The following is a 16,130-nucleotide window of genomic DNA, read 5'->3' as shown; positions in this document are numbered from 1 at the left end:
AGTACAATTGTGGGCAGCACTCCTTAGAAAATACATTATGGAACTAGAGAGAGTGTAGAGAAGAGCCACCAAATGAATAAAGAGGATGGACAATCTAACTTATGGGGAGAGATAAAAACAAAAGAAAAGACAGCGCAAAACCTCATAGTGTAGTATTTAAAAAGGTATATATTGTGTGACAGCGGGTGAGTATCTCACGGACATCAGTTTAGATATAAGAAAGCATGGCTTGTTATGGACATGTTACCGCTCCGCTACCGCAACAGCAAACGACAGTCAGGCCGCTCGATGGGATAGGTTCCTCTCGCTCACAGGATACCGTCTCCACAGCCTCAGCCAGTGCGTAGGTCGCAGGTAAGGTGTTGGCTTCAATCTGGAAGCGTTCTCTTCCTCCTCCACTGAAGAGCAGTCCCTCCCGGTACGTGACGGAATCCTGGTGACGTCATCAGGTCTGCTGTAACCGGACGCACGCATTCAGCGAGGAAGAGAACGCTTCCCCTGGATCAATAAGTATACATATAGGGTAAAGTACAGCTCAACCCACGTTATAGCGCCATCCGCTTATAATGCGGTCTCAGCGTGGCTCCCGTTTAAAAAAAAAAAAGTTGTTTTAAAAACAAAATGGCTGCCGCGATCAGGGGTTCCACGAGGACTTACTCGCATCTGTAGCTCTCTCCCTGCTTCATCAGCTTCGGGTCGAAGGTGCTGGGTCTGTGTTTTGTTTAAATAGGGCTCTTGTTGCCTGTCCTTTCCACTATGGCTTTTGACACCCAAAGACTACATCTCCCAGCATGCTCGCTGCCTGAGAGAGCCTCGTGATTTGTTACTAAAGTTTGCTCCCCCCCAAAAAAATTTTTTTTACGCGATCCCGGTTATAACGCAGTCTCATTATGTGGACCCCGAGTACCACATTATAACTGGGTTCAGCTGTATCTGTTGTCTAAATTTGGCATAGGTTGAACTTGATGGACGTACGTCTTTTTTCAACCTCATCTACTTTGTAACTATGCAACTATGTAACGTAACATTAAGCCGATGCTAACGAGCCGTTATTCTTGCATTAGATTTAAGATTCCATAGCTCTGGGAACGTAACAGAGTTTTGTGGATTTGGACCTGAAAGACGATAAGACTCTCTAAGGGCTTTACACAATGTGATGTGAAGCTGCTTCTCTGTGACAGAATGGGAATGGGGGCCATTCGCTTGGATCACCAGCTTCGCAGCTTATTGAGTTACAGCCTTAATGTCAATTTAACACCAAGTTGTTCATTTCCAGAAATGTATTCATTGACCCCATCGTTTTGAAAGAGGTACTTGAATTTAAAATAACACTTGAAGGATTAGCCATAAAACTATGATAGTGCCGATCAGGGCATTATCGCATGGAAACCACTGTTGAAGTCAATAGTAGTGTCCGTGCAATAGTTCCCCCAATCGGCCCTTTCGCAGGTTTATGGATAGACTCGGCAGATTGTAGCTGCAGCTTCAGCCTGTGTTCTCTGCAATCTCTCTCCTCAAGCTCCACCGAATGCACAAAAACAAAGGAACGGGGAGGACACAATTATCCTTTAGGTTAACAGTAATGAGAGGTCAGAATATAATTTTCCTCATCTCTAAGTATTATGAGACAAAACATTATCGTGGTGCTTTTCCACTCCAAGATAAATCAGACTTTAACAGAATCTTTAACATGCACCAGAAAAACAGGCCAGGTCCTCTACACTACGCGTCACTGCTCCGTCTCACTGCGCGTCACTGCGCATCACTGCTCCGTCTCACTGCGCGTCACTGCTCCGTCTCACTGCACGTCACTGCTCCGTCTACACTACGCGTCACTGCACATCACTGCTCCGTCTCACTGCGCGTCACTGCTTCGTCTCACTGCACATCACTGCTCCGTCTCACTGCGCGTCACTGCTCCGTCTCACTGCGCATCACTGCACATCACTGCTCCGTCTCACTGCGCGTCACTGCTCTGTCTACACTACACGTCACTGCACATCACTGCTCTGTCTCACTGCGCGTCACTGCTCCGTCTCACTGCACATCACTGCTCCGTCTCACTGCGCGTCACTGCTCCGTCTCACTGCGCGTCACTGCACATCACTGCTCCGTCTCACTGCGCGTCACTGCTCCGTCTACACTACGCGTCACTGCACATCACTGCTCCGTCTCACTGCGCGTCACTGCTCCGTCTCACTGCACATCACTGCTCCGTCTCACTGCGCGTCACTGCTCCGTCTCACTGCGCGTCACTGCACATCACTGCTCCGTCTCACTGCGCGTCACTGCTCCATCTACAAAACGCGTCACTACACATCACTGCTCCGTCTCACTGCGCGTCACTGCTCCGTCTACACTACGCGTCACTGCACATCACTGCTCCGTCTCACTGCGCGTCACTGCTCCGTCTACACTACGCGTCACTGCACATCACTGCTCCGTCTCACTGCGCGTCAATGCTCCGTCTACACTACGCGTCACTGCACATCACTGCTCCGTCTCACTGCGCGTCACTGCTCCGTCTACACTACGCGTCACTGCACATCACTGCTCCGCCTCAGTGTACCACTGCCCCACTGCTCTGTCTCACTGCGCATCACTGCTCCGCCTCACTGTCCCACTGCCCCACTGCTCTGTCTCACTGCGCGTCACTGCTCCGCCTCACTGTCCCACTGCCCCACTACTCTGTCTCACTTCGCATCACTGCTCCGCCTCACTGCGCGTCAATGCTCAGTCTCACTGCGCGTCACTGCTTCTCCACACTGCGTCTCACTGCTCCGCCTCACTGCTCCGTCTCACTGCGCGTCACTGCTCCGCCTCACTGTCCCACTGCCCCACTGCTCCGCCTCACTGCGCATCACTGCTCCGCCTCACTGCGCGTCACTGCTCCGTCACACTGCGCGTCACTGCTCCGTCTCACTGCGCGTCACTGCTCCGCCTCACTGCGCGTCACTGCTCCGCCTCACTGCGCGTCACTGCTCCGCCTCACTGCGCGTCACTGCTCCGCCTCACTGCGCGTCACTGCTCCGCCTCACTGCGCGTCACTGCTCCGCCTCAATGCGCGTCACTGCTCCGCCTCAATGCGCGTCACTGCTCCATCTCACTGCGTGTCACTGCTCGTCTCACTGCGCGTCACTGCTCCGTCTCACTGCGCGTCACTGCTCCGTCTCACTGCGCGTCACTGCTCCGTCTCACTGCGCGTCACTGCTCCATCTACAAAACGTGTCACTGCACATCACTGCTCCGTCTCACTGCGCGTCACTGCTCCGTCTACACTACGCGTCACTGCACATCACTGCTCCGTCTCACTGCGCGTCACTGCTCCGTCTACACTACGCGTCACTGCACATCACTGCTCCGTCTCACTGCGCGTCACTGCTCCGTCTACACTACGCGTCACTGCACATCACTGCTCCGTCTCACTGCGCGTCACTGCTCCGTCTCACTGCGCGTCACTGCTCCGTCTACACTACGCGTCACTGCACATCACTGCTCCGTCTCACTGCGCGTCACTGCTCCGTCTACACTACGCGTCACTGCACATCACTGCTCCGTCTCACTGCGCGTCACTGCTCCGTCTACACTACGCGTCACTGCTCCGTCTACACTACGCGTCACTGCACATCACTGCTCCGTCTCACTGCGCGTCACTGCACATCACTGCTCCGTCTCACTGCGCGTCACTGCTCCGTCTACACTACGCGTCACTGCACATCACTGCTCCGTCTCACTGCGCGTCACTGCTCTGTCTACACTACGCGTCACTGCACATCACTGCTCCGTCTACACTACGCGTCACTGCGCGTCACTGCTCCGTCTCACTGCGCGTCACTGCTCCGTCTCACTGCGCGTCACTTCTCCGTCTCACTGCGCTTCACTGCTCCGTCTCACTGCGCGTCACTGCTCCGCCTCACTGCGCGTCACTGCTCCGTCTCACTGCGCGTCACTGCTCCGTCTCACTGCGCGTCACTGCTCCGTCTCACTGCGCGTCACTGCTCCGCCTCATTGCGCGACACTGCTCCGTCTCACTGCGCGTCACTGCTCCGTCTCACTGCGCGTCACTGCTCCGTCTCACTGCGCGTCACTGCTCCGCCTCACTGCTCCATGTCACTGCGTCTCACTGCTCCGCCTCACTGCGCGTCACTGCTCCGCCTCACTGCGTGTCCCTGCTCCAACTTACTGCGCCTTTCTGCTCCGACTGACTGCTCCATCTCACTGCACATTACTGCTCCATCTCACTGCGCGTCACTGCTACGCCTCATGGCACGTCACTGCTCCGTCTCACTGCGCGTCACTGCTCCGTCTCACTGCGCGTCACTGCTCCGCCTCACTGCACTTCACTGTTCCGTCTCACTGCGCGTCACTGCTCCGTCTCACTGCGTGTCACTGCTCCGCCTCTCTGCGCCTTACTGCTCCGTCTCACTGCGCCTTACTGCTCCGTCTCACTGCGCGTCACTGCTCCGTCTCACTGCACTTCACTGCTTCGTCTCACTGCACTTCACTGCTCCGTCTCACTGCACTTCACTGCTCTGTCTCACTGCACTTCACTGCTCCGCCTCACCATGCGTCACTGCTCCGCCTCACTGTGCGTCACTGCTCCGCCTCACTGCGCGTCACTGCTCCGCCTCAATGCGCGTCACTGCGCGTCACTGCGCGTCACTGCTCCGTCTCACTGCGCGTCACTGCTCCGCCTCACTGCGCGTCACTGCTCCGCCTCACTGCGCGTCACTGCTCCGCCTCACGGCACGTCACTGCTCCGCCTTACTGCGCGTCACTGCTCCGTCTCACTGCACTTCACTGCTCCGTCTCACTGCACTTCACTGCTCCGTCTCACTGCGCGTCACTGTCCGTCTCACTGCATGTCACTGCTCCAACTCACTGCGCCTTACTGCTCCGTCTCACTGCGCCTTACTGCTCCGTCTCACTCCTTACTGCGCGTCACTGCACCGTCTCACTGCACTTCACTGCTTCGTCTCACTGCACTTCACTGCTCCGCCTCACCATGCGTCACTGCTCCGCCTCACTGCGCGTCACTGCTCCGCCTCACTGCGCCTCACTGCTCCACCTCACTGCGCATCACTGCTCCGCCTCACAGCGCCTCACAGCTCCACCTCACTGTGCATCATTGCTCCGTCTCACTGCGCGTCACTGCTTCTCCTCACTGCGTCTCACTGCTCCGCCTCACTGCTCCGCCTCAGTGTACCACTGCCCCACTGCTCTGTCTCACTGCGCATCACTGCTCCGCCTCACTGCCCCACTGCTCTGTCTCACTGCTCGTCACTGCTCCGCCTCACTGTCCCACTGCCCCACTACTCTGTCTCACTGCGCATCACTGCTCCGCCTCACTGCGCGTCAATGCTCAGTCTCACTGCGCGTCACTGCTTCTCCACACTGCGTCTCACTGCTCCGCCTCACTGCTCCGTCTCACTGCGCGTCACTGTCCCACTGCCCCACTGCTCCGCCTCACTGCGCATCACTGCTCCGCCTCACTGCGCGTCACTGCTCCGTCACACTGCGCGTCACTGCTCCGTCTCACTGCGCGTCACTGCTCCGCCTCACTGCGCGTCACTGCTCCGCCTCACTGCGCGTCACTGCTCCGCCTCACTGCGCGTCACTGCTCCGCCTCACTGCGCGTCACTGCTCCGCCTCAATGCGCGTCACTGCTCCGCCTCACTGCACGTCACTGCTCCGTCTCACTGCGCGTCACTGCTCGTCTCACTGCGCGTCACTGCTCCGTCTCACTGCGCGTCACTGCTCCGTCTCACTGCGCGTCACTGGTCCGTCTCACTGCGCGTCACTGGTCCGTCTCACTGCGCGTCACTGCTCCGTCTCACTGCGCGTCACTGCTCCGTCTCACTGCGCGTCACTGCTCCGCCTCACTGCACGACACTGCTCCGTCTCACTGCGCGTCACTGCTCCGTCTCACTGCGCGTCACTGCTCCGTCTCACTGCGCGTCACTGCTCCGCCTCACTGCTCCATGTCACTGCGTCTCACTGCTCCGCCTCACTGCGCGTCACTGCTCCGCCTCACTGCTCCGTGTCACTGCGTCTCACTGCTTCTCCTCACTGCGTCTCACTGCTCCGGCCCACTGCGCGTCACTGCTCCGCCTCACTGCGCGTCACTGCTCAATCTCACTGCGCGTCACTGCTTCTCCTCACTGCGTCTCACTGCTCCACCTCACTGCGCGTCAGTGATCCGCCTCACTGCGCGTCACTGCTCCGTCTCACTGCGCGTCACTGCTCCGCCTCACTGCGCCTCACTGCTCCACCTCACTGCGCATCACTGCTCCGCCTCACTGCGCCTCACTGCTCCACCTCACTGCGCGTCATTGCTCCGTCTCACTGCACGTCACTGGTTCTCCTCACTGCGTCTCACTGCTCCGCCTCACTGCTCCGCCTCAGTGTACCACTGCCCCACTGCTCTGTCTCACTGCGCATCACTGCTCCGCCTCACTGCCCCACTGCTCTGTCTCACTGCGCGTCACTGCTCCGCCTCACTGTCCCACTGCCCCACTACTCTGTCTCACTGCGCATCACTGCTCCGCCTCACTGCGCGTCAATGCTCAGTCTCACTGCGCGTCACTGCTTCTCCTCACTGCGTCTCACTGCTCCGCCTCACTGCTCCGCGTCACTGCTCCGTCTCACTGCGCGTCACTGCTCCGCCTCACTGTTCCACTGCCCCACTGCTCCGTCTCACAGCGCATCACTGCTCCGTCTCAATGCGCGTCACTGCTCCGCCTCACTGCGCGTCACTGCTCCGTCTCACTGCGCGTCACTGCTCCGTCTCACTGCGCGTCACTGCTCCGTCTCACTGCGCGTCACTGCTCCGCCTCACTGCACGTCACTGCTCCCCCTTACTGCGCGTCACTGCACCGTCTCACTGCACTTCACTGCTTCGTCTCACTGCACTTCACTGCTCCGCCTCACCATGCGTCACTGCTCCGCCTCACTGCGCGTCACTGCTCCGCCTCACTGCGCCTCACTGCTCCACCTCACTGCGCATCACTGCTCCGCCTCACAGCGCCTCACAGCTCCACCTCACTGTGCGTCATTGCTCCGTCTCACTGCGCGTCACTGCTTCTCCTCACTGCGTCTCACTGCTCCGCCTCACTGCTCCGCCTCAGTGTACCACTGCCCCACTGCTCTGTCTCACTGCGCATCACTGCTCCGCCTCACTGCCCCACTGCTCTGTCTCACTGCTCGTCACTGCTCCGCCTCACTGTCCCACTGCCCCACTACTCTGTCTCACTGCGCATCACTGCTCCGCCTCACTGCGCGTCAATGCTCAGTCTCACTGCGCGTCACTGCTTCTCCACACTGCGTCTCACTGCTCCGCCTCACTGCTCCGTCTCACTGCGCGTCACTGTCCCACTGCCCCACTGCTCCGCCTCACTGCGCATCACTGCTCCGCCTCACTGCGCGTCACTGCTCCGTCACACTGCGCGTCACTGCTCCGTCTCACTGCGCGTCACTGCTCCGCCTCACTGCGCGTCACTGCTCCGCCTCACTGCGCGTCACTGCTCCGCCTCACTGCGCGTCACTGCTCCGCCTCACTGCGCGTCACTGCTCCGCCTCAATGCGCGTCACTGCTCCGCCTCACTGCACGTCACTGCTCCGTCTCACTGCGCGTCACTGCTCGTCTCACTGCGCGTCACTGCTCCGTCTCACTGCGCGTCACTGCTCCGTCTCACTGCGCGTCACTGGTCCGTCTCACTGCGCGTCACTGGTCCGTCTCACTGCGCGTCACTGCTCCGTCTCACTGCGCGTCACTGCTCCGTCTCACTGCGCGTCACTGCTCCGCCTCACTGCACGACACTGCTCCGTCTCACTGCGCGTCACTGCTCCGTCTCACTGCGCGTCACTGCTCCGTCTCACTGCGCGTCACTGCTCCGCCTCACTGCTCCATGTCACTGCGTCTCACTGCTCCGCCTCACTGCGCGTCACTGCTCCGCCTCACTGCTCCGTGTCACTGCGTCTCACTGCTTCTCCTCACTGCGTCTCACTGCTCCGGCCCACTGCGCGTCACTGCTCCGCCTCACTGCGCGTCACTGCTCAATCTCACTGCGCGTCACTGCTTCTCCTCACTGCGTCTCACTGCTCCACCTCACTGCGCGTCAGTGATCCGCCTCACTGCGCGTCACTGCTCCGTCTCACTGCGCGTCACTGCTCCGCCTCACTGCGCCTCACTGCTCCACCTCACTGCGCATCACTGCTCCGCCTCACTGCGCCTCACTGCTCCACCTCACTGCGCGTCATTGCTCCGTCTCACTGCACGTCACTGGTTCTCCTCACTGCGTCTCACTGCTCCGCCTCACTGCTCCGCCTCAGTGTACCACTGCCCCACTGCTCTGTCTCACTGCGCATCACTGCTCCGCCTCACTGCCCCACTGCTCTGTCTCACTGCGCGTCACTGCTCCGCCTCACTGTCCCACTGCCCCACTACTCTGTCTCACTGCGCATCACTGCTCCGCCTCACTGCGCGTCAATGCTCAGTCTCACTGCGCGTCACTGCTTCTCCTCACTGCGTCTCACTGCTCCGCCTCACTGCTCCGCGTCACTGCTCCGTCTCACTGCGCGTCACTGCTCCGCCTCACTGTTCCACTGCCCCACTGCTCCGTCTCACAGCGCATCACTGCTCCGTCTCAATGCGCGTCACTGCTCCGCCTCACTGCGCGTCACTGCTCCGTCTCACTGTGCGTCACTGCTCCGTCTCACTGCGCGTCACTGCTCCGTCTCACTGCGCGTCACTGCTCCGCCTCACTGCACGTCACTGCTCCCCCTCACGGCACGTCACTGCTCCGCCTTACTGCGCGTCACTGCTTCGTCTCACTGCACTGCTTCGTCTCACTGCGCGTCACTGCTCCGTCTCACTGCTCCGTTTCACTGCGTGTCACTGCTCCGCCTCACGGCACGTCACTGCTCCACCTCACTGCTCCGTCTCACTGCGTGTCACTGCTCCGCCTTACTGCGCGTCACTGCTTCGTCTCACTGCACTTCACTGCTCCGTCTCACTGCGCGTCACTGCTCCGTATCACTGCGCATCACTGCTCCATCTCACTGCATGTCACTGCTCCGCCTCACTGCGCGTCACTGCTACGCCTTACTGTGCGTCACTGCTCCATCTCACTGCGCGTCACTGCTCCGCCTCACTGCGCGTCACTGCTCCGTCTCACTGCGCGTCACTGCTCCGCCTCACTGTGCGTCACTGCTCCGTCTCACTGCGCGTCACTGCTCCGTCTCACTGCGCGTCACTGCTCCGCCTCACTGCTCCATGTCACTGCGTCTCACTGCTCCGCCTCACTGCGCGTCACTGCTCCGCCTCACTGCTCCGTGTCACTGCGTCTCACTGCTTCTCCTCACTGCGTCTCACTGCTCCGTCTCACTGCGCATCACTGCTCCGCCTCACTGCTCCATGTCACTGCGCGTCACTGCTCCGCCTCACTGCTCCATGTCACTGCGCGTCACTGCTCCGCCTCACTGCTCCATGTCACTGCGCGTCACTGCTCCGCCTCACTGCTCCATGTCACTGCGCGTCACTGCTCCGCCTCACTGCTCTGTCTCACTGCGCGTCACTGCTCCGCCTCACTGCTCCATGTCACTGCGCGTCACTGCTCCGTCTCACTGCGCGTCACTGCTCCGTCTCACTGCGTGTCACTGCTCCGCCTCACTGCTCCGTCTCACTGCTCTGCTCCTTCCTCAGGCTGTCTACAAAGCCTGGATGTGCTCGGAGTATTTCAACGTGACCCAGCGGCAGTGCCGCCGTCGCATTCCCTGCAAGCAGTACTGCCTGGAGGTGCAGACCCGCTGCCCCTTCATCCTACCTGACAATGATGAACTGATCTATGGAGGGTTACCTGGCTTCATCTGTGCAGGTGAGAACTGGTGTGCAGTGAGGGGGGCGCTGCTCGAGGAAAACACGGACACTATGAAAACACACGCTGGCTTTATCTTGGGTTACTACTCTGTATTTCATAAATCAATTCTGTGCCAAGCCAAAATATTTCAAGTTTCCTCTTACCCCGTCACCCCGTCCCCTTCTGCTGTAAGATGATTCCATGTCTGTACTACTCTTGCAGGAAAGAAGTAGCTCTACGTTTACCCACCAGTTTCCAAAACAGACTAATATTGGTGTTTCTTTCCCTCCATCCTCTTTGTACAGTATGTCCTTGAGTCAACTGAAAACCACTCTCATATTCCCCTCAGTTCGAACGTTTAGGGTGTAACGGTCACGTAGCTGTTCCAGTTGGTAAACTCTGTACCACTATAGGTGCTCTTCTTGGCAGAGTGGTATAAAGAGCACCTGTTATAACTGCCTCTTTTCTAGGTTCTTTGGCTCAGAACTACAAAGGTCCGTTAACTCAGTGCTAATAACGAGCCATTATCAAAATCATTAACAGACATTATTTTTCCTGAGGTTAACACATATCCACAAAGCTAATTATATGCAGAAACAACAGCTGTTGTATATCTGATTATTTTAGGCTTAATGCGATGTTAATATAGCACTGCCTCGCATTAACTTAAAATAGCATGCCTGGCGTTTACCTAAAGGGGGTGTCACTCCCATCCAGACCCTGAAATTGTAGCAAAAAGTACCAAATGACCTATATACCTCCACAAACACTTCTTTATACGAGAAGGACGGCTCAGTGAGTAACGACACTGACTGGCACTGAGTGTAAAGCAGGAAAACCTGGCTCAATTCCTGGGTTCAGCTCCTTATGATCTTGGGCAAGACACTTTATTTCCCTGTGCCTCAGGCACCAAAACCTAGATTGTAAGCTCCACGGGGCAGTGACTGTTTCAGCAAAATGTCTCTAAAGCGCTACGTAAAACTAGCAGCTATAGCTTTACAAGAACATATTATTATACAACACGTAGAGAGAGGCCTCTGAACAAAACACAACTTAACGGAATGCCCACCCGAAAACATGACGTTACTGAGCTCTGATGATACACAGCGTTGTTACAGGACGAAAATGCCTCGTTAAGTCAGTAATTGACCTCTGTGGATCTGGGCATGTGTGTGCTGCGGTTACAGATGTACCAAAGTAAGCTCTGTCTGGTGTGGTGATACTCACTCCTTATTTGTACATGTGACATATTTCTGTAGACCCCACTTAATTTGTATTTTGTTAAGTGAGCTTATTTTAGTGGTACCATGTGGATCAGTAGCTCTCCCCCTTATTCTTGGGTAGTAATAATTCTAGATAATGTTTGTCCTGTAACAATGCTGTATGTTTCCTTCAGCACTTCGTGTCTCTCACTGGACTTTTCCTTGTTTCCGGTATTTCTCTCCAGTGACCGTTGAAGGAAAACTCTACTTTTAAGAATATATTTACATTGACTCCAATCCAAAATCATCATGTTTGTAAGGTCAAACATCTGTGTGACCCTTTCACTGCTGGGGGGGCTGAATAGCCTCACAGAGCAAGAATTGGGCCTCTCCTCCCCAATCCTGCCGGAGATTTATCAGAGGTTTAGACAAGCTGTGTAACTTTTTCCAAGGCACGGGATTCAGAATGACCGAGGATTCAGTAAACCCCTAATTGTATTAGTTTGTCCCTGAGCTTTTAATACAACTGAAACCTTCTGCCTGACACTGCAGGAAGTAACTAAAACCTGCTTGTTACAACTCTGCATGTCTTAGCTGTCCTATCTCTGTCTTCTATCTTTATTCTCCATGCTGTTTATCAATGCGACTCTCTCTTCTCTGCCAATGCCCTTCCCTTTCCTCTGTCTCTGTCACCTCTATGTCTGTCCACTGTGTCCCGTCTTACTGTATTAATGTATATACCCCAAGTTTCTTATTCTGAGAGGATAGGTTGCCAGTCACTGGCTTCCTAGAAGCAATTCACAAACCAATAGAGAGAAGTCTTTAGTCCCTATCTCCTGCTCTTATAGTGAAGCGTTCCATCTGTGAGAGGATATGCAGCTCATGGGCACAGCAATCCTTTCTCATTCAGTTCTTCCTTTCTGTTCCTAACAGATTTGCTAGAAAATCATATGTCCAACACAGAGGCGGAGTGCTGCGATGTCCGATGGCGTTCCTGTAACACTCCGGGGAGCGGAAACAACAACACATCAACCAAATCTTCGAACTCCCAGTCCATGTATTACCAACACCACAGTCGAAACCACCAGCACCATCACCATCGGCACCATCACCTGCATCCCTACCACCATCACCACCACCCGTCTCTGCTGCCGGTCTCAGCGGGATCCCGCCTCGGAAACACAAGACTGAGGCTGTGCGTGCTAGTGCTTATGCTGCTCCACACCATGGCCTCCTTCTCGGCTGTGCAGGACGGGGTGAGCTTCGAATCCATGCCTGGCATGGAAGAGACATCGGCACGTGAGGAGTGACCGCGTGGAATTGCATTTGGAAAACTCAGAAGGTTGGGATTGGTTCCTCCCAAAGGGTATGCTCCTTTCCTTGGCCTGGAGGCACTGGCAGAGTGCCCCGAGAAGCGGCTAACCACGGTGCAGTCTGGCTAAAACACAAAACGAGTCCTCTGGGTCAGTGGGCCGGTGAGACACAACTTTGAGAAGGGTTCTGTGTCAGTGGCCTTGAAATATTACTTGTGTGAAACAGAGGCAATGTGGGGCAGAGTAAGATTTGAGTGGTCCAGCATCACTTTAAAGAGTGCAAGTGTGGAATGAATGCCTGGCCAATTACGTACATGTCACTCCATGGTAAATAATATCAACAGTTGTTTGAGCCTGTCAGACATGACTGCCGAGCCTTATTATTGGTGGATGCTAAGTGCTTTGGTGCTGCCCTGAATGTATTCTTGGTCATGCTGATCTGAAGCTGGCCTGGCTAGTGAGCAGTCTAAGGTTAATTGGCAGATATAATAGTACCATGAACAAAAAGTGGTATAAAGTTTAATGTCATGAAGCCAGGCTATAATTGGAAGAGATCTGATGGATAAAGATATTCTGCATAGATATTATAATCATTTACAGGAAGTCACACACTAGTCACAGGGAATCATAGTTACAATTAATGCTGGTCACAAATTGTCAGGAATGAGGAGCCACATTATAAAACATTGCCAGAATGTGCAAAAAATAGAAGTGAATCACTTGAGGTGCCGCAAGGTGAAAGGATGGGCATCTTGACTTTGGCAACAACTCGAGAGCTTGATGTAAGAAGTTCTAGAGAGATATGTAGGATGTCTATAGGAACGCAACATCATTTCAGCATGGTAGGACATGCTGATCCAGTCCGGGTTTTAATGCTTTAATCTCAATAGGAAAAATAAGGTTACAAATCATACAATACTTTGAGAAAGAAGCAAATATATCAAGTAGAACTGGACCAATAAGTCTTCCATCTTTGGAGCCACAAGGTCACCGTAAAAGTTGATGGTGAGACAATTTTAAAGTTTTGAATCTTTTAGCTTATCACAGAAAGGGACACGTCCCATCTGGAGTTAGACTGCAACGTTATCAAAGTTCTAACCACGAAATAAAGGAGGGGAGATAATGCGGAGGAATGAAGGGCCTGGTTATGGAAATTCTTTTCCTCTTGGCCCTTTTTCTGTGCTGTCCCCTTGGTTCTGAGTGAAAGCAATGACATATAGGTGACATATAGGATTGTAACTGCCGACTGGCTGAAATTATTCCATATCCCATATTTACATGTCAAGCATTTAATTGAAGACTTCTACATAGTAACATATGTAAGTAGCTCTCAGCTACCAAATCGGACTGACAATGCACTCTGATTACATTGGCAGCTGCAGTAAATGCTGTTTAGCAATTACACAGTTGCATTGTTCGCAGGGGGGATAATTTTTACACCAATGAAAATAAACATGTTATCCTGTATACAGCTACCCAAGGCTCACACTGATTTAGATAAAACTGTGAAATAATCCAATTACTAACTTGAGAATCCTCAAATTCACGAATTAATTAGTGCATGACAGGGATATGCAACTCCAGTCCTCAAGAGCTACCAACAGGTCAGGTTTACAGGATATCCCTGCTTCAGCACAGGTGGTGCAGTCTAAGGCTGCGCTTATAGTGCCGGCGACGCGACCGTTGCGTCAAAACAAATGCATTGTCGCCGTCGTCGGCGCTTATAGTGCACGCGACAAAGCGACGGAGCGACAGTGCTACCAAAAATCTGGCAGTCACTGATATTTGATTTTTTCGGCGACGGTCTCCCCTTGCGGCCAATCAGGAGCTCCTCCGTGCCTTTGCCCTTCCCCTTTTGTGACGTCACTGGCCTTGCAGCCAGTGACGTCGCCTAAACTTAAAATATAACTTTCGCAATGGCGATGGTGCAGTCATCGGTCGCGTCGCCGGCACTATAAGCGCGGCCTAAGACTGAGCCACTGAGTGATCCACTGTGTTGAAGCAGGGATATCCTGAAAACCTGACCTGTTGGTAGCTCTTGAGGACTGGAGTTGCCCGCCCCATTGGTTATAAGTCTGTTTTTATGAAGAACTCTCTGGGCCTATGTACTAAGTGTTGCAAATAAAAGTGTTGCCGTACCTTTGACGCACGTCGCTCTCAGATTTACGCGCATTTATGGCACATATGTACAAAACATATTTTTCTCTGCGTGCGCCTTAAGCTTAAAAAATGGTGTGTGTATAAAAATGGCGTGCGCATTATGCACTCATGTAAATGTACTTTAAAAATAGTATTTGTGCACCAAAAAAAAAAGTGTCAAAATCATCGGCCAAGTTGAACCTGGTATAAACCCCAAAAGTCTGATTATATTGATAATTCTGCGCTAAGTTGCTATGTATCAAATATAGTAAAAAAAACTATATATATTAGGTTAATAAAAAGTACTATTTGAACAGTATGGCTAATATAAATAATATTACATGAGTAATTTATATTTGCTAATATTAGTTCCTTCTAAATAAAAAAAAAAAAACATCATTCTATTTTAATTTATGTTGTATTAATCTGGTATTCGGCATGGCGCAATGCGGCAAAATTAATTTCAAGCGACAACTATGCGTCATATGTGTGAAGTCACACAACGACCTTTATAAATACGATGCACGTTTTATGGTTTGCACTACTGCCCCCGCAAACGCAAGTATGAGCTTAGTACATAGGCCTTTTACGGCGAGTCTATTCAAAAATGTAAAAGGAATCTGGTTCAAATGCCCATGATACTAGAAAGAAATCATTTGTCATGTTATTATGAAGACAGGTTTTATGTGTCTTCGCAATAGCCCTCTAGAAACAATTGAAAATAAGGATAACGTTGTGTCATATTACACTTTGGTTAGGCGGGAAGGTGGTGCATAATTCTCATATGCATTGACAAAGTGCTGGGCTCTATGAATTGATATGCGCAGGAGAATCAGGAGTATCAAACTGACTGGGACAGTGGAAAGCAGTGTAATGCAGGGCCGCATGCTTCAGCAGAGATACCGGGACAATGGTGGCAGGCGACATACGCGGCTGAAATTCATTCAAATGTGGAATATGAAATCTGCAACATTGATATCAAAACTCCTCAATTCTTTTCAGTTGATATGCACTGTGTATCCTCTCAGACACTTACCTTAGTGCAGGGCGGCCAACAGGTCGGGTTTTCAGGCTATCCCTCCTTCAGCACAGGCATTGCAGCCTTCGACTGAGCCACTGATTGAGCCACCTGTGTTGAAGCAGCGACATCCTGAAAACCTGACCTGTTGGTGGCCCTTGAGGACTGGAGTTGCTCACCCCTGGGTTAGCCACCCAGTGGCAGCTCGGAGCATTGTAAATCAATGGGGATTTTTGCCCGAGCTGCCTCTATGGTGGATATATCGTGACCCGTTAATCCCTTTCCACTCCCTGCACAGAGAAGGGAGTACAGAGTGTCGCTGTGTGCTTTTGGCAGGGCACATTCTTACTTGCTAGGGGGCCACACGGTGTTCCACAGTTGCTAAAATTTGATACAAGTGAGAAAACTATGCAAAAAATGCATATAAATATGTACATGTTTTTAGTTTTAAATTGTCAAATGTAATGCTGCTTGTTACCTTCTCTGCAAAGAGTAACGATGGAGCAACATACCCAGATCACGCGTGTGCGCCACGGCTTCATGTCAGCAGTATGTGCAGGGATGTTCTGTGGATACTGCAAGAAGTCCCACACAAATGGTG

The 16,130-nt window shown here is 53.4% G+C and overlaps 1 protein-coding gene across 1 annotated transcript in view; it reads left to right on the top strand.

Moving 5' to 3' along the window:
- NALF2 (NALCN channel auxiliary factor 2) overlaps window positions 1-13,839 on the top strand; it is an 88,197-nt gene extending 74,358 nt beyond the window's left edge. The window contains exons 2-3 of the mRNA XM_075573578.1: window positions 9,704-9,875; window positions 11,993-13,839. Coding sequence (XP_075429693.1) covers window positions 9,704-9,875; window positions 11,993-12,369 — 549 coding nt within the window. The 3' untranslated portion in view covers window positions 12,370-13,839. The remainder of the gene's footprint in view (window positions 1-9,703; window positions 9,876-11,992) is intronic.
- The last annotated feature ends 2,291 nt before the right edge of the window (window positions 13,840-16,130 follow it).

Source organism: Ascaphus truei, chromosome 16, assembly GCF_040206685.1.
Source record: "Ascaphus truei isolate aAscTru1 chromosome 16, aAscTru1.hap1, whole genome shotgun sequence".
Taxonomy (NCBI): Eukaryota; Metazoa; Chordata; class Amphibia; order Anura; family Ascaphidae; genus Ascaphus; species Ascaphus truei.
This window is presented reverse-complemented; position numbering and strand designations above follow the sequence as displayed.